This window comes from Moschus berezovskii, chromosome 8 (assembly GCF_049115385.1).
Source record: "Moschus berezovskii isolate FMDL1 chromosome 8, NW_MosBer_1.0, whole genome shotgun sequence".
Taxonomy (NCBI): Eukaryota; Metazoa; Chordata; class Mammalia; order Artiodactyla; family Moschidae; genus Moschus; species Moschus berezovskii.
In genome coordinates, this window is record NC_142467.1 from 16668248 (window position 1) to 16688790 (window position 20543).

At 36.4% G+C, this 20543-nt stretch overlaps 1 protein-coding gene across 5 annotated transcripts in view; it reads right to left on the reverse strand.

The window, feature by feature from the left end:
- The window catches only part of SLF1 (SMC5/6 complex localization factor 1), a 107951-nt gene that overhangs the window by 49963 nt on the left and 37445 nt on the right, over positions 1–20543 (reverse strand). For 4 of the 5 annotated variants that reach the window (XM_088838461.1, XM_088838462.1, XM_088838460.1 and 1 more), the window contains exons 13-15: positions 14938–15069; positions 14151–14316; positions 2693–2840 (exon numbers count right to left, since the gene is read on the reverse strand). In XM_088838461.1, the coding sequence (XP_088694587.1) occupies positions 2693–2840; positions 14151–14316; positions 14938–15069 (446 nt within the window). The remainder of the gene's footprint in view (positions 1–2692; positions 2841–14150; positions 14317–14937; positions 15070–20543) is intronic. The other variant, XM_088838463.1, reaches the window with a different exon arrangement.

The window sequence follows — 20543 nt, forward strand, 5'->3', positions numbered from 1 at the left end:
TACCAGATTCACTTGTAGGGATTAAGTGTATTATTCTACAAGCTCTATAATAAACAATTTAGTTTCACATATTAGTTGTAGAAAAGCTACTGCTCTTAAGGATAAATCATTTACTTGACTTTTCTCTCCTGACAAAGACTTAAAATCAACATGTACTAACAAAAATTTAGGAGATATTAATTTGAATCATTTATATATATACATATATTTAAAACCGCCCATCGATGGCTTAATTGGAAGCCTAAGAAACCAATTGTGTGTGCTTTGAAAAGGGGAAGGAGAGGCTTAAACACACATTTCAAACAGGAATACAGTTTAATCTCTTGTAGTTTTAAATATTAGTGATCAAACATAACTGAGAGCAAAGTAATCAGTCTGTTCACAGGATTATAATGGTAACATTAAAGTCTAATTTCAGCTGAAGTCAGTTACAGACTCAGATGTGTTAGGTTTAAATCTGTCTTGTGAAAACTGGTAGTAACAGTGGGTAACGATGCTTGCTTTAAAGTTAAGGGACATTTGATTATGAGTAAGGAAAGCATTAGAGTTGATTCATAACACACAGTAGAACTCTGTTAATACAAGGCTCATTATTTCATGCATTTGGTTGAACTGTAAGGTAAGTTGTATCTCCCTGCTGCTGCTAAGTCACTTCAGTCGTGTCCGACTCTGTGTGACCCCACAGACGGAAGCCCACCAGGCTCCCCCATCCCTGGGATTCTCCAGGCAAGAACACTGGAGTGGGTTGCCATTTCCTTCTCCATGTATCTCCCTAGAGGTAACCAATACACACTGGAAACAATGCATATAAATATACTGATAATCTGTAAAGGCACTGCTAATCCTATCATGGGTCCTCCAACTCAAAGAGGTTTCATTATGGAATGAAAACAGGGAATCCTTTTAGCTGAATGTTTAGTTCCCATGCTAGCAAATAATGCCAGAATTCTGTTTCTAAAATGGAAAGGAAAAAAAAAAAAAAAAAACTCACACACTATCTAGTAGGAATGGTGGGAAAGAAATGATAAGAAAGGATTCTGAAGTAAGATTGAATTTGAGCTAAGAAATGTTAAAAAGTCATGGAACAAAGGACAGCCACTTCACAAAAGGAACAGTAATCACCCCTCAGCTCAATGAAAAAGAAAGAAAAAAAGAAGATAAAATGCTTTAGATAAAAATCTTCTAACTTCAGTAGTATAAAGGGAGACCTCTCTTTGCAGAGGGCATCATCGAATAAATCCTGAACCCAGTTACAGCCTGGATTCCTATTCTAGAATCTCTGTTCGAAGTATTAAAGTGATTGACAGCATATTCAATAACTTCTTCTTTTATATAAAACTAAGATGCAATGAAACACATGTGCAAAAAAACACAATACTTAGCAGTCTAAAATATTTTTAAGTATATCAAAATTACCTGTTATATTTGAAAGCTATAAAAGTTCACTTGGTTTAAAATATGCTCATTTTAGAAATTTAGGAAAGAAGGGAGAAAGGGAGAGAGGGAGGAAATGGTTCATAGGGCACTACTCTGGCTTTGAAGAGTAAGAATATACATAGTGTGGATAACATTATAATAGCTTTGTATGGGGACAGACGGTTACTAGATTTCTAGCAGTGGTGACCATTTCTTAACATATACAAATGTCAAACAATGTAGTATACCTGAAACTAAGGTAAAGCTGTATGTCAACTATATGAAAAAAAGAAAAAAGAATGTAAAAAAGTCTTACAGAAGCCTCCCTTAACTCTGGAGACCCAAAAGGGTTAGCAACAACCTTCATTGGGCTTCTCTGGTGGCTCAGACAGTACATAATTCATCTGCAATGCAGGAGTCCAGGGTTCAATCCCTGGGTTGGGAAGATCCCCTTTAAAGGAAATGGCTACCCACTCCAGTATTCTTGTCTGGAGAATTCCATGAACAGAAAAAGGTGGGCTACAGTCCATGGTGTCGTAAAGAGTCAGACATGATTAAGCTACTAATACACATACATACAAAACATAAAGTAAGCATGTGAAAATGAGTTCTGTCATCATATTGCTTAAATAATATTCCTATTACTTTAGGGGGAACTTTAAAATCAGATAATACAGGGAGGAGGAAGAGTGATAAAATTATACATATGTGTTACATATTACTTTTGTTTCATCCATGCTAATTTGTTAGATCATCAGACTCAATGGAAAAGAACCAGGAGCAGCTTTTTGTTATAATAAGAAAAATTATACAGCAACAGGTACATGGGGGAAATGTTTTAACCAGCAATATAAGCTCAAGTTAATACAAGTGGCTTTCTATACCATAGTAAGTATTCTGACTGAATGATTTTCATTTAATACTGTTAAGTATTCATGCAGGAAGAGACCAGGAAACTGTTCATATGGCACAGATAATATTACAGAGATATAATGCTTTCTAGTTGAATGATTAGAAGTATTAAATGTATTAAAAATACTTTTTACCACGTGAGATTCTAAAACACCAAACAAAAAAATGGTAAATCTATTTAAATATTTACTTTTAAGAGGCAGTTTAAATTTTTAGTTGTAGAATTAAGAGAAACATGATTAATATTATATATAAATACATAATACTTTATTTCCAGGTACAATTTTCCACACAATAATATCAAATTTTATAAAATCATGACGTGTGTGAGGAATAAGGCTCATGCAACATAGAACATACTCACCATCACAGGAAAGGGAGATGTAACTTCCTAAGTCATCAGAGAGGGGTCGCATCACATTTCGACCCATATTAAGACTCAGGACAATCCAATAATCTATTGCTGCTCCAAGAATTCCAGTCAATAAGTAAGCTAGTTCATGTTTGACGACCTAACATTAAGATGGAAAAATATTACTAAAACATACTGAATGGTATCATTTCTATTATTTTGAATATTTGATGAGGCAAAATATAGAAAAAAATGGGGCATGCTAATGCTAAAAGGTATTCTTAAGAACTCTAGCAAATTAACTCCCTCTTTTCATTTTTTCCATCTCCTCCTTTCCCTGATCTATATGTACACCTAAATGTATCTCTATACAACAAAATAGTTAATAACATTTCCAGCTCTCATATATGGATAGCTTGAAACAAACTTTTAAAATAACTTGATCCAATTGCATCCAGTGATTTAGTCAGGCAATAATTCTATTAAAACAATGAAGAAGTATTTGGCTTCTGTGGATTTCTGTTTACAAGAACATATGACTATAAAAAAGAGAGAAATTTAGTCACCTCTACTGGGAGGGATTGGGGGTGGGAGGAGACGGGGACGACAGAGAATGAGATGGCTGGATGGCATCACCGACTCGATGGACATGAGTTTGAGTGAATTCCGGGAGCTGGTGATGGACAGGGAGGCCTGGCGTGCTGTGATTCATGGGGTTGCAAAGAGTCGGACACGACTGAGTGACTGAACTCAACTGTGTATATATATAAAATTAACCTTTACATTTCCCTAAATGGCCTTTCAAAGGAAAAGACTTGAAAAACATAATGAATAGAAGCTACAGCAAGACTGTACTTTGTTGTAAAAAAAAAATTGGCTGATCAAATATTAGTTATTAAGTTATATCAAATACCATATCTAACTTAGAGATATACAGATATCAAGTTTAAACATTGCTTTATATTACCATTTCTATATTAACATTATTAAACTACTATAAGAAATATGGCAGGGCATACAAAGTTTACTTATAATAATGTTTTACACTAGTGTTTAAAAATATCTTTCTAATCCATAAACTATGAAGATGAAGAGGTGTGAAAATAATACTTTTAAACACCTTTGATTTAAACAGACACACTTTTTCACAATGACATTAAACTAGTTAAAATTCCTGTAGTTTTGGTATTTGCCGTCTAGGCATGCTAGATGCGTGAAAAAAATCACTAACAGTCGGGTAGAAAGCATGTGAAAGGTTTTAATAAATGTTATGATACCCAAATAGACTATAACTGCTATTATAATACCACCATATTATACCTGATATGAGATTAGTGACAGAAATATCCAGCACTTCGAACCCTCAGTGACTACAGGATTTATTTCTGCTGCCCTCAAAGACAAGGTTCTTACAAGTGTATACCGCATCATTCCTATCATAAGAAGTTATTAAATGATTTCAGAATTGAAGTGCTATTTTAGGGTTGCTATACAAACAAGGACAAATGGTCAAGCAGCACATACATCAGACCCACTAAAAAAGTGTTTATTGAGGGAAAATACACAGACAGGATCCTTAGCAGGTGCACAGGTCCCCTTCTGCCCTACCACGATGTTGTTGGGCAGCACAAGGTATTCTGGCAGGGCTGGACATCAGAAAGTGGCGGACAAACTCTGAGGATTGGGACCAAAGGAATTCTAAGCTACATGATGAGGGAAGCACTGCCCTTCTTCTGACAAAGAAGGGGGAAAAATACAGAACCATGACCATACCCTGATTCTGCGAGGTCAAGATTCATGAGTGGGCAAGAGCAGGGCCCCTTCTGCCTTCATTAGAGAACCGGGTTTAAACCTTGCAGCTGTAGTTGACAAGGGGAGTGAGCGGTAGGACTGGCCGTTACCACCAGGCTGGGGAGGTGCCCACACCTTCCTCAGTCTCTAACAGGTGACAGGCCTTGCAGCTGACTGTAAATGGCTCTCCTAAGTACTGGGTCTTAGCTAGTCTTCAATGAACTTTGCAGGAAGCCAACTCTGTTCTGTGCAAACCCAAAATGTAGAGGATCACTGAGCAATGTTACTTCTCATGGTTCAATTTATCAAGATAACATAAAACTGGACAATGAAAATCTCTATTTAAACTAGCAAACTGATGTCTAGATTCATACCACAGAACATTCCTTCCAACATATACGTATATCTGACTTTTAGCAATGAGACTATTCAGGAAGAAAGTATGAGACTGTTACATTTGATTTCTCAAAGTATTCCCCTATTTCAATCAGGGTTACTAAGAATCTGGATATGAAAGATGAAGTTAGCCCAAAGAGTTAAGCTTCATATAAACCACAATCCTAACACTGAAAGATGAAGCCCCCAAGGTCGGTAGGTGTCCAATATGCTACTGGAGAAAAGCAGAGAAACAGCTCCAGAAGGAATCAAGACTCTGAGACAAAGAGGAAGCAATGCTCGGTTGTGGCTGTGTCTGGTGGTCAAAGTAAAATCTGATGCTGTAAAGAGCAGTATCGCACAGGAACTGGGATATTAGATCCATGAATCAAGGTTAATTGGAAGTGGTCAAACAGGAGACGGCAAGAATGAACATCGACATTTTAGCAATTGAACTAAAATGGACTGGAATGGGTGAATTTAACTAAGATTACCATTTTATCTACAACTGTGGGCAAGAATCCCTTTGAAGAAATGAGGTAGCCCTCAGAGTCAACAAGAGTCCAAAATGCAGTACTTGGGTGCAATCTCAAAACTGACAGAATGATCTCTGTTGGTTTTCAAGGTAATCAACATAATAGTAATCCAACTCTATGCCCCAACTACTAACGCCGAAGAAGCTGAACAGTTCTATGATGACCTACAAGACCTTCTAGAACTAACACCAAAAAAAGACGGCTTTTCATCATAGGGGACTGGAATGGAAAAGTAGGAAATCAAGAGATACCTGGAGTAACAGGCAAGTTTGGCCTTGGAGTACAAAATGAAGCAGGGCAAAGGCTAACAGAGTTTTGCCAAGAGAATGCACTGGTCATAGTAAACATCCTCTTCCAACAACACAAGGGATGACTCTACACATGGACACCACCAGATGGTCAATACCAAAACCAGACTGATTATGTTCTCTGCAGTTGAAGAGAAGCTCTACGCAGTCAGCAAAAACAAGAACGAGGGCTGACTGTGGCTCAGATCATAACTAACTCCTTATTGCCAAATTCAGACTGAAATTGAATAAAGTAGGGAAAACAGCTAGACCATTCAGGTATGAAATAAATCAAATCCCTTATGATTATACAGTGGAAGTGACAAACAGATTCAAGGGATTAGATCTGAAAGAAAGAGTGCCTGAAGAACTGTGGAGAGAGGTTTGTGACACTGTACAGGAGGCAGTGATGAAGACCATCCCCAAGAAAAAGAAATACAAAGAGGCAAAATGGCTGTCTGAGGAGGCCTTACAAATAGCTGAGAAAAGAAGACAAGCAAAAGGCAAAGGAGAAAAGGAAAGCTATACCCATTTCCAAAAGAAAAGCAAGGAGAGATAAGAAAGTCTTCCACAGCAATCAGTGTAAAGTAATAGAGAAAAACAATAGAATGGGAAAGACTAGAGCTATTTTCAAGAAAATTAGAGATACCAAGGGAACCATCTTTCATGCAAAGATGGGCTCAATGAAGGACAGAAATGATACAGACCTAACAGAAGCCGAAGATATTAAGAAGAGGTGGTAAGGATACCCAGAAGAACTATATAAAAATTGTTTAATGACCTGAACAACCACGATGGTGTGGTCACTTACCTACAGTCAGACATTCTGGAGTGTGAAGTCAAGCGGGCCTTAGGAAGCATTACTATGAACAAACCTAGTGGGAGGTGATGAACTTCTAGCTATTTCAAATCCAAAACAATGATGCTGTTAAAGTGTTGTACTCAATAGGCCAGTAAATTTGGAAAACTCATCAGTGGCCACAGGACTGGAAAAGGTCAGTTTTCATTCCAATCCCTAAGATAGGCAATGCCAAAGAATGCTCAAACTACTGCACAATTGTACTCATCTCACACACTAGTAAGGTAATGCTCAAAATCCTTCAAGCCAGGTTTCAGCAGTACATAAACTGAGAACATACAGATGTACAAGCTGGATTTGGAAAAGACAGAGGAACAAGAGATCAAATTGCCAACACCTGTTGGATCACAGGAAAAGCAAGGGAATTTCAGAAAAACATCTACTTCTGCTTCACTGACTATGCTAATGCTTTTGACTGTGTGGATCATAACTAACTGCGGAAAATTCTAATAGAGATGGGAATACCAAACCACCTTATGTGCCTCCTGAGAAATCTGTATGTAGGTCAAAAAGCAACAGTTAGAACGAGACATGGAACACAGAATGGTTCAAAATCAGGAAAGGAGTATGTCAAAGCTGTATATTGTCACCTTGCTCATTTAACTTATATGCAGAGTACATCATGAGAAATGCTGGACTAGATGAACCTCAAGCTGGAATCAAGATTGCCAGGAGAAATATCAATGACCTCAAATATGTAGATGATATCACCTTAATAGAAGAAAGCAAAGAGGAACTAAAGAGTCTCTTGAAGAATCTGAAAGAGGAAAGTGACAAAGCTGGCTTAAACCTCAGCATTCAAAAAACGAAGATCATGGCATGTGGTTCCATCACTTCTTGCCAAATAGATGGGGATAAAATGGAAACTTGATTTTCTTGGGCTCCAAAATCACTGCAGATGGTGACTACAGCCATGAAATTAAAAGATGCTTGCTCTTGAGAAGAAAATCTATGACAAACTCAGAAAGCATGAAATGCAGATTCACTTCGCTGACAAAGGTCCATATAGTCAAAACTATGGCTTTTCTAGTAGTTATGTAAGGATGTGAGAGTCGGACCATAGATGGCTGAGCACTGAAGAATTGATGCTTTTGAACTGTGGTGCTGGAGAAGACTCTTGAGAGTCCCTTAGTCAGCAAGGATATCAAACCAGTCAATCCTGAAGGAAATCAACCCTAAATATTCACTGGAAGAACTGATGCTGAAGCTCCATTACGTTGGCCACCTGATGGGAAGAGTCGACTCATGGGAAAAGTCTCCGATGCTGGAGAAGACTGGGGGCTAGAGAAAAAGGGGGCAACAGAGGATGAGAGGGTTGAATGGCATCATCGACTCAATGGACATGAGTTTGAGCAAACCCCTGGAGATAATGAAGGACAGGGAAACGTGGCATACTACAGTCCATGGGGGTGCAAACAGTCGGACATGTCTTAGCGACTGAACAACAACAAAACCACAATCCAGCACTCCATCACGTAAAAATAACACAAAACCAACCAGGTGAGACTTTCCTTATGCAAATAAATGTACATGTGTACCTGACACCACAGATGAGTATCAATATTGCTTACTATTCAATTCTCCTTCAAATTATTGTTATTAAACACAGACAGGACTCCACTGGGGGTCCAGTGCTGAAGGGTCCTCCTTGCAATGCAGGGGACACCAGTCGGATCCGTGGTCCAGAAAGACACCACATGCCTCGGAGCAACTAAGCCCATGCATCACAAATACAGAGCCTGTGCTCGAGTGCCCGGAGCGTTACACACCCTCGAGTCCCTGATCAGACAAGAGAAGCCACTGCAGCGAGAAGCCCGTGTACCACAACTACAGAGTAGTCCCTACTAGCTGCAACTAGAGAGAGCCCACACGACAAAGACCCAGAGCTTCCAAAAACAAATAAATCTTAAAAAAAAAAAGAAAATAAAAATTAAAAAAAAAAAATTCAAGAGATAGGCACATCTTGCAGTATTTTCAAGGAAAGACAGTGCTTCCTTTACCATGGTAGGAAAAATTCCTGCCAAAGTTATTCTATTTGTGTATCAATGGCTAAAATGGGTATCACATATCCATCACAGAAAATTTTTATAGAAAAATATACTTTCAAATCAGGTTCTTGGATCCTTTTACACTGTTTTCTTAACCATGACACTCACTATAACCATAGGACCAAGACACTGTGCTATGGATTATACTCACTGTAACCTAACAATGCCATTTCTAGCACAGAGAATACATACGCTTTGGAAGTAGGTTAGAGGGAAAATGGCCAAAAAAAAAAAAAAATCATAAAAAGAGAAAAGCTTTCTTGGAATACTGAAATGTTTATTAAAGCTGAAAGAGTAGAGCACAAATAACCTAAAAATTAAAGAAATGAAAGGTTTAATTTACACGTGACATATTTACCTTGCTCCCTTCTAATATGTTCAAGTCTTTTAGAAGACATTCTGACAATCCAGTTCTCTATTATCTACCAGTACAAGTAATCTCCAGGTTATAAACTTGGCAATCGTCCAAAAATTGACCAGTGTATAAAATGCAGAACAACTCTGAATGTTGGCCTTCTGACCCCCAGATTAAGGCGTTGTACAATATCCCACCGCAACAGATGACAAACTGCTCCTCTAGTACCTCTGGCAGAAAGAGCAAACATTAACTACATACTGTGCCTCTTCCTATTTTGAACAGTGGCATGGGAAATGAGAGAAAGTGTGTTGGCCACTAATCAAGGTTTTGCCCTAAGAAGCTGTGACATCTTGAATAAGTTACTTATACTCTTCAACCTCAATTTCTTTATCTTTAAATACAAACTAGTTTCCATTTGGAGATCCAACCAGTCCATTGTAAAGGAGATCAATCCTGGGTGTTCATTGGAAGGACTGATGCTAAAGCTGAAACTCCAATACTTTGGCCACCTCGTGCGACGAGTTGACTCACTGGAAAAGATTGATACTGGGAGGGATTGCGGGCAGGAGGAAAAGGGGACGACAGAGAATGAGATGGCTGGATGGCATCACCGACTCGATGGACATGAGTTTGAGTGAACTCCGGGAGTTGGTTATGGACAGGGAGGCGTGGCGTATTCATGGGGTCACAAAGAGTTGGACACAACTGAGCGACTGAACTGACTGACTGACTGAGTTTCCATTTCTACCAATAACTATAGGGTTATAATTAAATAGCATTTAAGGACATCACAAAGAAAAGCAGGACTAACCACTAAGCTTAGTAAAATGTGTACCTCCACTATAACCTTGACATATCCCACCTCTGCTCTGCCAAGGAAAGCCCAAGCTTTCTGAGATTATGACAATGAAATTCATTGCCATTGTGTCACTCTGCAATACTTTCTGATTGACATTATGACAAAACAATATTAGCATAAACTGAGGACTTCTGTTTAGCTAATGACTTAAATTGAATGCTTCAACTAAGCAAATCAAGATACAAATGCTTTACAGTACAGAAAATGATGTCTGTGAACATGCATGGAATTTGTGAAATTGGAAACTGCCAAAAAGATTTAATTAAGTACAATGATGAATTCTAACACATAAAGTACCACAATAAAAAAAAACAGCTTATATGAAGTTAAGCAATACAAATGTTAAATATTAATTTGCAAAGCTCAAAATCAGTTTTCATTCTACAACTGATGTTACAATTTCTTGTACTCTTGTACACTGCTTCACAAATATGCTTAATTTACTTATAAATCTGAACAAAAATCTTCAGGTTAAGTATGTATGAATTCGTTACTATTTACATTAGTATCTGCTGAGTAAATTCTTAACTGTGAGAGTCCTTTGGCAATTTAGTAAAATTGTGGAAACATCACTTTTATTATTGTTTTCAATTATAAACGAAAATTTCATTTATATAATCAAATGGATAAAAAAAATGTTCTTTTATTTATGCACTTCTGCATAAATAAGAAAATATTTTCTATACTTAATGATTCTATTGTCTGAACAGTAGGAAAAAAGGGTATGATAATTAATCAGGATTTTATCATTTTTAGCTTAGAAGTGTAGTTACACCCAGAAACAATCCTCCCTTTTTAATTCAAATTAAAAAAAGAAAACAAAAAACTCTGAAAAAAATTTTTTCTTTAAAGAATGCCTCAGACACTCCCTAAATAGAATCTTTAAAAATCAATAAGGGCTTCTGTTTCTGATAATGGAGGCCTCAGGTAATTCAGATAAACTGTCTTACAGAAGAAAACTTAAAATGTTGAATAAAATATGTAAGACATCTTCTGTAAAGTTAAGAGAAACTGCTCAGCCAAGATCCAGGAGAAGGTAAAAACCAAGTGAAGCATTCAAAGCTAGCTGACTTTGCCCTAAGGACATCTGCTGACCCCAGAGAAAAAGCTGACACACAGAAGTGTGATTTTTGGAGCCTAGAGGAGAAGAGAATATAAAAGTTATACCCCAAGGCCTAATGTCCAATACGCTGGCACCCTGCAGGGTTTCAATCTCAAAGCAAGCACGAAGCAGAAGCAAAACTACCATTATCTGTAGCCTTGTGCTTCACCTGGACTATTTAGGAACACTTGAACCCAGCAACAAAAATTCTCCCTACAAGAAAACAGCCAGTGTCTTTGCCATGAACTGTTTCTACAAGATAACTTTTTCAATGCCATTTACAGCATACAGTCAAGCATACCTAGATGGCAAGAGAATGTAACAGAAAACAGCAGAAGAAAGAAATAGAAACAGACTCACAAAAACGTCGAATATGGAATAATCAGACATAGACTGTAAAATAACTATTATCACCATGTTCAAAGAAAAAAGAAAGCCTTGAAAACTTTGTAGGGAACCAGAAATCATAAAAATATACCATAGTAATTTGGAAGTTAAAAAGTCTAAAATTGGAAAAAGTACAAAAATTAAAATGCAATTGCCATGTTTATCATGTTAGACATAGTTGAGACTAGTGAACTAGAAATTGGATGAAAACGCTATCCAGAATGGACTGAGTGTAGAAAAAAATGGAAAATAAACACAAGAGGGTAAAAACACAGAGGATACAAAGAGGAGGTGTTACGTAAGTTCAGTTGGAACTTAAAAAGCAAAACAGAGAAAATGGATCAGAGGAAATTAATTAGAAGAGGAAATACAAATGAATTTTCCTTCAGCTAGAAGAGACTTTATGGCTGCAAAGCCTTTGACTGTGTGGATCACAACAAACTGTGGAAAATTCTCAAAGAGACTGGAATACCAGACCACCTGACCTGCCTCCTGAGAAATCTGTATGCAGGTCAAGAAGCAACAGTTAGAACTGGACATGGAACAATGGACTAGTTCCAAATCGGGAAAGGAGTACGTCAAGGCTGTATATTGTCACCCTGATAATTTAACTCATATGCAGAGTACATCATGAGAAATGCTGGGCTGGATGAAACACAAGATGGAATCAAGACTGCCCCGAGAAATATCAATAACCTCAGATATGCAGATGATACCACCCTTATAGCCGAAAGAGAAGAAAACTAAAGAGTCTCTTGATGAAGGTGAAAGAGGAGAGTGACAAAGCTGGCTTAAAACTCAACACTCAGAAAACTAAGATCATGGCATCCGGTCCCATCATTTCATGGCAAATAGATGGGGAAACAACAAAAACAGTGACACACTTTATTTTGGGGGGCTCCAAAATCACTGAAGATGGTGACTGCAGCCATGAAATTAAAAGACATTTGCTCCTTGGAAGAAAAGCCATGACCAACCTAGACAGCATATTAAAAAGGAGAGATATTACATTACCAACGAAGGTCCACCTACTCAAAGCTATGGTTTTTCCAGTAGTCACGTAGGAATGTGAGAGTTGAAATATAAAGAAAGCTGAGTGCAGAAGAATTGATGCTTTTGAACTGTGGAGTTGGAGAAGACTCTTGAGGGTCCCTAGGACTGCAAGGAGATCCAACCAGCCCATCCTAAAGGAAATCAGTCCTGAATATTCATTGGAAGGACTGATGATAAAAATGAAACTCCAATACTTTCGCCACCTGATGCGGAGAACAAACTCACTGGAAAAGACCCTGACGCTGGGAGAGACTGAAGGCGGGAGGAGAAGGGGATAGATGACAGAGGATGAGAAGGTTGGATGGCATCACCAACGTGATGGACATGAGTTTGGGTAGATGGTTGGATGGCATCACCAACGTGATGGACATGAGTTTGGGTAGATGGTTGGATGGCATCACCAACGTGATGGACATGAGTTTGGGTAAACTCCAGGAGTTGGTGATGGACAGGGAGGCCTGGCGTGCTGCAGTCCATGGGGTTGCAAGGAGTTGGACACGACTGAGCAACTGAACTAAACTGAACTGCAACACCAGAGATCTCCACTCCATCTACTAGATTTACTATCCCCAAAGAAAATACTACCTATCAGTTATGATTATATATCAGTCATGAGTAACAAGAAGGCATATCTATATATAAAGCATGAACTGTTAAAAAAGAATAAAAAAGAACAAATTCCCAAGGGAGTCTTAAGAGTTGATTAAAACATTTAAGCTTGAGCTAATAGGTGTTAGAGAAAAATGTGGAATAACAGAGAAAACACATTTTGGCCTCTAATCCTATATGAGGTCAAAAAGAGTTATTTTCAGAAAGCAGAAATCATATACAGCTCACTTTTAAGCTATAAGTCACTATTCGATATTAATAACAAAAGCACAGACAAAATCCACTAACAACAAAAAGCCATCCATTTAGAAGTTTTAAAACACTCTTTTAAAATATTTCTTGGATCAAAGAGGAATTCATAATTAACAATAAAAAACACTTTGAAAAAATCAGTAAGAGCACCCTACATTAAAGGATCAAAACTTCAAGGAGGAATCTCAAGTTGTACTCAAAAGGACATTTATATTAAGTACACATATTAGAAATAAAGACTAAAAAAAATAAGATTCAAACATTCAACAAGACAGAAGAGAAAGTAAAAGAAAGGGGTTTTTAAAAATGAACTGAAATTAATGATATAATACAAAAAAGTTTACAGTGAAGTCCCCAAAATATCATTTTGAAAAGAAAAATGACTGACACTATGCACCTATAACATGGAGCAGTATGTTGCTATGCACTTTACATATTTTCTGCATTTAATTTTCCCAGTTACCCTTCAGATAAATGTACTAAAATTACTTTTGCTAAATTTCAAATGATAAACAAAACCTACTTATGAAGAAATGGTTCAGGAAATAACTCAATATCCAGAAAGGTAGTTTTAAAAACAAGTAGAACTTTTATTAGTAGCTCACCAAAAAGTTGTATGGATTCGCTCAATTTTTAAAATCAAAAGTTCCTTAAAAATTGAAACATCCAAAAATATAAAATCTAGAATAATTAACTGTAGACTTCTTAGCAGTAATAGTCAAGTAATTCTCCAAAAGTGGATACGGCACTACCACCAAATGAAAAATGAAGAAACCAGCCACCAAGAATCTTACTTTAAAATCAGATAAACAAAATAGAAAACAATGATGTATTTGGGTACATATTAATTTTTTTCAAGTAACTCAAAATATAAAGGGAAGAAAAAAGATGCATATGTCAAAGAAGTACTTTTTTCCAAAGGCCAATATTCATTAGTAAACTAATCCAACTTACATCATTAGACTTGCATTTTTCCTTGTGAGAATATATAGTCCACTCCAAAAGCATATTTACCGGTTTGGTCAAAAGCCCAGAGGTCTCATTTCCCGACCAAAAGATTTCAAGAAGAACTGCCTTTCCTGTTATTTTCAGATTCTGAGAATCTGACCAGTCATACAACCTAATAAAAAGACAAATGAAAAGCATTATCTTTATGCCAATTTAACTATTATAGTTACTAGGCATAAGAATTGCTAAATTGATCATCACAGTTATTAGGCAAAATTTCTTGCCATAAAACAAAAAATTCTAGCAATTTCTGAATATAGAAAAATCATAATATATAAGGATCATAATATCTAGTTATAATCCAGGACAAAATTTTTTAAAATGGCCCCATTTCAACATAATCTCCAATGAGTACACATTAATGTAACTGCAGATTTTAGAGCATGTGCAAAGCTTACGGATATTATAGCCAGTGTTAAAACCTGGTATAGCTTTTTACTTAGGCTTTCAATTACTAAAGAATTAAAAAATATACAAATTCTGAAAAATAAAAACAATCTTACCTACCCAAATGTGTAAGTCAGTGAAAAATAAAAATGTGAACTAAGGAAACATAAAATATGAACTTTTACCACTACTGAATGACTGAATCTAGATATATATTTTAAAAATAAATCTACTTTAAACTAGAAAACAAGGTGGTTTTTTAAGAAGTGTACATGTAAATAATTAGAAAAATGGCACATAAAACAATATATAGAAAAGATATATATTTTTGGTGATTAAAACTTACTTTTGACTCAGATGTCTGACTTCACTTTCAATCAAATTAAAGAAAAATTTAAGCAGTGTGAGGTGGAGTACCTTAGAGCCAATAATATTTTCTGAAATTTGATGACAAAAACTTTCATTGAAAAGGCAAGACCTGGAAAACATGAACCCAACAATCTATAACATGCAACAACTCACTGAGTAATTTGTGAGCAAATTATTACTCTTTTCAGAAAATCATCGAAATTTTAATAAAGTTTGCTCCCACAAAATATAAAGCAAATTCAGCAAAATTTTATTAATAATATATTTTCTTCCTTTAAAGATTAAACCCTGTCAAATATCCCACACAGTTAATTTTTCAACAATATAGATCTAATTTCCCTATTTTTCAATGATTGTAATGTTTAACAACCAGCTGGTAGTCTCCCTTTGTATTCTTTATTTCACTGAAAAAGAACAAAAGAGCTATGAATTTCATTAATTCATTGATTCAGACGATCAGCTACATTCTCAATTAGCTAAACTCTCAATTTATAATATTCTCCATAATCCTCCTGTTATTCAAGATTATTTTCTTATTCATTATTTAGTAAAATGAAGGTTATTTAGAACTATTATTTTAGTTTTAAAATTTCAGTATTTATTTTATTTCCATCTTCTGCAGCAGTTCTACTCAACAGAACTTTCTGTGATGATGGATATGTTCCAATGAACACTTGAAATGTGGCTTATGTAGAACTGAGGTGTTGAAATTTTATTTAATCTTAATTAAATTTAAATATAGTCACATATGGCTAGTGGCTTCAGAGTTGGAAGCACAGTTCTACAGTATTTCGCAAGATAAATCAGAACTCTAGGAGTAAGAGTCTAGGCAACAATATTTATTATAATTTTCTTCCAACTTCATTATTATATCAACAACGTACTTTCAACTCTGTACCTCTGTCTCCATCTTCTCCATCTCCTTTAGACTACCACACTCACAGAGTAGGTGGGCCCTTAACAGCTATTAAATTTAATAATCCATTTGATACTCCAATCTGGTCTATAAGGTCCTCTTTGACCATAGTTATTTAACTCTACCTGAAAACTGCCAGAGACGGATACAATAGTATCTTTTTTTTATATATAAACATATATTATGAAATATTTCAAAAATACACTCAGAAGTAGACCAATATCATCCAGTTCATTTACATTCCTACCACTTTCCTAGGCACCTTCTGCTAGACTCCCAACAGACCCAATTATTTATCTGGTATCTGTTTATTAAAAAGTCTACCTTTAAGCTGTCTGAAATCCATTTCCTGTAGCATCAATTAATTCATTCAAATCTTTATTAAGCACTTATTATGTTCCAGACATAAGCACTGAGGAGAGGGATGTTAAACACTGAGCATCTACTCTTCGGAATTCAGAAGTTGCTTACATACACTGTTGGAGGGAATGTAAATCAGTATGGAGATCCCTCAAGGCTAATCATATTTCTATTATGGCATGCAGCTGTAATGATCTTTTATTTTTTTGTCTGGCTATTGATTGTGAAAACTGATAAACATAGTTTACTATTGTGATTACATAACTATTACACTGACTTAATACTACTGTATTTATGATTGGTCAACAGAAAATAATAGAATTCTACATCACCAAAACTATCATTTAATAGAAAAACCTGTAATCACTTTTTAAAATCCAGATCCATATCAGAATAATCTTGGGATTTTTTGAAAAATACAAATGCTCAGGTATTGCCTTTTTTCTCCAGAGCTCCAGATATGTTTCTAATGAGCAGCCATGTTTAAAAACAACTGGGTTATAGGAGGATCGCTTACTTTTATCTAGTTTGTTTCACTTCTATTTCCTATCCAATGCTCCCATTTCATTTAGTTTATGTTTTCCAATTTTTCTGTCTCTTCTCTTTTGACATTCTTTCTCAAGACTTCATCAAGTGTAGTAGAAAAGTCTCTGTGTGTGTGTGTGTGTATATATATATATATATAAAGTATGTATAATATATATATTTTAGAAAACTTCTGAATTTTTGCCTGGCTAAATAATTTGACATTTTGATTTCACTTGTTTGACTTAGTATGAATACTATTTTTCTAATAAAAAATAGATATGCAATAAGCAACAACGGTTTACTGTATAGCCCAGGGAACTATAGTCAACATCTTATAATAAACTATAACGGAAAATAATCTCAAAAATAATGTATGTGTATATGGATGGATAATTTCTTTTAGACAGGGAATGCCAAAGAATGTTTGAACTACCAAACAACTGCACTCATTTCATATGTTAGCAAGTTAATGCTCAAAAATCCTTCAAGGTAGGCTTCAGCAGTACATAAACTGAGAACTTCCAAATATACAACATGGACTTAAAAAAGGGAGAGGAACCAGAGATCAAATTGCTAACATCTGCTGGATGACGGAAAAAGCAAGGGAATTCCTGAAAAACATCTATTTCTGCTTCATTGACTATGCTAAAGCCTTTGACTCTGGATCACAACAAACTGTGGAAAATTCTTAAAGAGACGGGAATACCAGACAACCTTACTGACCTCCTGAGAACTCTGTATGCAGGTCAAGAAGCAACAGTTAGAACTGGACATGGAACAATGGACTGGTTCCAAATTGGGAAAGGAGTACGTCAAGGCTGCATACTGTCACCCTATTTATTTAACTTATACGCAGAGTACATCATGTGAAACGCCGGGCTAGATGAAGCTCAAGCTGGAATCAAGATTGCTGGGAGAAATATCAATAACCTCAGATATGCAGGTAACACCACCCTTATGGCAGAAAGTGAAGAGGAATTAAAGAGCCTCCTGATGAAGGTGACAGAGGAGAGTGACAAAGCTGGCTTAAAACTCAACATTCAAAAACTAACATCATGGTATCTGGTCCCATCACTTCACGGCAAATAGATGGGAAAAGTGACAGAAAAAGAAACAGTGACAGACTTTATTTTCTTGAGCTTCAATATCACTGTGTACGGTAACTGCAGCCATGAAATTAAAAGACACCTACTCCTTGGAAGAAAAGCTATGAAAAGCTAGAATAAGGTCAAAGCTATGTTTATCCAACAGCCATGTATGGATGTTAGAGCTAGACCGTAAAGAAGGTTAAGTGCCAAAGAATTGATGCTTTTTAACTGTGGTGTTGGAAAAGACTCTTGAGAGTCCCTTGGACAGCAAGGAAGTCAAACCAGTCAATCCTAAAGGAAATCAACCCTGAATATTCATTGGCGGGACTGATGTTGAAGCTAAAGCTCCAATAATTTGGCCACCTGATGTGAAGAGCCAACTCACTGGAAAAGACCCTGGTGCTGGGAAAGATTGAAGCCAGGAGGAGAAGGGAACGACAGAGGATGAGATGGTTGGAAGGCATTATCAACTCAAGGGACATGAGTTTGAGCAAATTCCAGGAGATGGTGAAGGACAGGGAAGGTTGGTGTGCTGCAGTCCATGGGGTCGCAAAGAGTTGGACATGACTGGGTGACTGAACAACAACAAGTGTAAGTGAATCACCTTGCTATGCACCTGAAACACTGTAAGTCAAATGTACTTCAATATAATACATAGATTTTTTTTTCTTAAGCTCACAACTACCATTAAGATCCAGCTATCCCACTTCTGAGCATTTACCCAAAGAATATGAAAACACTAATTCAAAAAGATATACAAACCCTTTGTTTATTGCAACAATATTTTACACTAGCCAAAATATGGATATAACCTTAAGAGCCAATCAAATGAATAACGATATGACACACATTAACACACATACACATAATGGAATACTACTCATAGAAAAACCTAGCCACTTGTGACAACATGGATAGACTTTGCACGTATTAAGTGAAACAAGTCAGAGAAAGATATACCCTATGATTGTGGAATATAAAAAACAAATGACCAAAATAAATGAGGAAATTAGACCAAATCTAAATAAACAAGCACACAAACAGAGCAGCAGTTACCATAGGGGAAAGGGTTGGGGGTGGGTGGAGAGAAGATCAACTGTATGGTGACAGAAGAAAACTCAGTTTTTGCTGGTGAACACACTGCAGGTGCACAAAAGTAGAAATATAATGTTCATATGCAACTTATATAATGTTACAAACTAGCGTTACTATAATAAAGAATTAGAAAAAAAAAAGTCAGAGGCTGATCTAAATAAACTTAACTCAAGGCAAAGGGTAAGAGAGAGGAAGGGGCATTTGACTTGCACTCTAAAGGATAATTGGGAGTGTTCAGGTATTTTACAGGGTGGCAGGAATGGCAGTTTATAGAAGGCAGAGAAAATCTAAGAGCAAAGGATTAAAAAATGAAAAAGGGGAGCTTCCCTAGTGGTATGGTGGCAAAGAACTGCCTGCCAATGCAGGAGACACAGGCTCAGTCCCTTATTGGGAAGATTCCCCGTATCATGGAGCAGCTAAGCATGTGAGTCAAACTACAGAGCCTGTGCTTTAGAAGAGTCCAGGGGCCACAACCACCGAAGCCTGCGTGCCCCAAAGTCCACGCACCACAACAAGAAAAGCCACACAAGGAGGAGCCCTGGCACCACAATATAGAGCACCCCTGCTGCTGCAGCTCGAGAAAGCCCACATAGCAACAAAGACCCAGCATACTCAAAAATACAGACATAAACAAAATTTTTAAAAAAGAAAAAGAGTTCAGTCAATGGGTACACTTGGGAAAAAGATAAGAATGAAGACACACATAGGGCTAAATTATGGAGGGTCTTATGTGTTTTGTGAAGGAATTTTAAATGTTTTCTATAGGTGATGTATATCTTAATGAAGGATTCTTATCTGGGAAATGATAAGACCACTTTGGAAAGACCATACTGGAATACTTAGGAAGACAAAAGGAAAAAAGTAGAATCAAGGTCAACAAGGTGAGTAGTGTAACAGTTTACATAAGAAGCAAAGAAGGCTTTTAAAAGAAGGTGATGACAATGAAGGAAGAAACAGATTTGAAAATTAGGAAGAATGGCAAATAAGTAAACCATATATCCTCACTTCCTACACCTGAGATAGTACTGTGTTAGAATTGTGCTTGTATCTTCAAAAGTGCAGATGCTAAGAAAAAAGGTGCAGGAATTACGATTTTATCTTTTTACCCCTTGAAACGTAGCACAGTGCCTGGCTTCCAGTAACTACTCCATAATTTTGTTTTTAAGAATAAATAAATGCATGCTAGCTAGTCAATTAGCTCGCATTAAATACAATACAACCAAGATGGTAGGTAAATCCTTGTGATCTCAAAGAAGTAACCAACGATCTAGCCTTTGCCTGGCTAGTCAAGTAACCTTTCTCTTACTATGGACTCCTGCTAAAATCGAACATTTGGATAAAAACAAAGTACTTTCCAGACAAAGGAGAGCTATCAGATAGAGAGCTATCGGAAAAAAATGAAAAAAATCGATTAGTTCTGTCTGAGAAAAAGCAGGAGAAATACAAGGGATTTCTGAAAAGATTAACATATGGAAGACAAAGGAAGGATTTAGGCAGATGACAGCATGTGCAGAGGCATGAAAAAAATGACATATTTAGGAAACATTAAGTTCAGTTTCAAAATTTAAATTTCTAGCTGAAAAAATATAAGAGAAA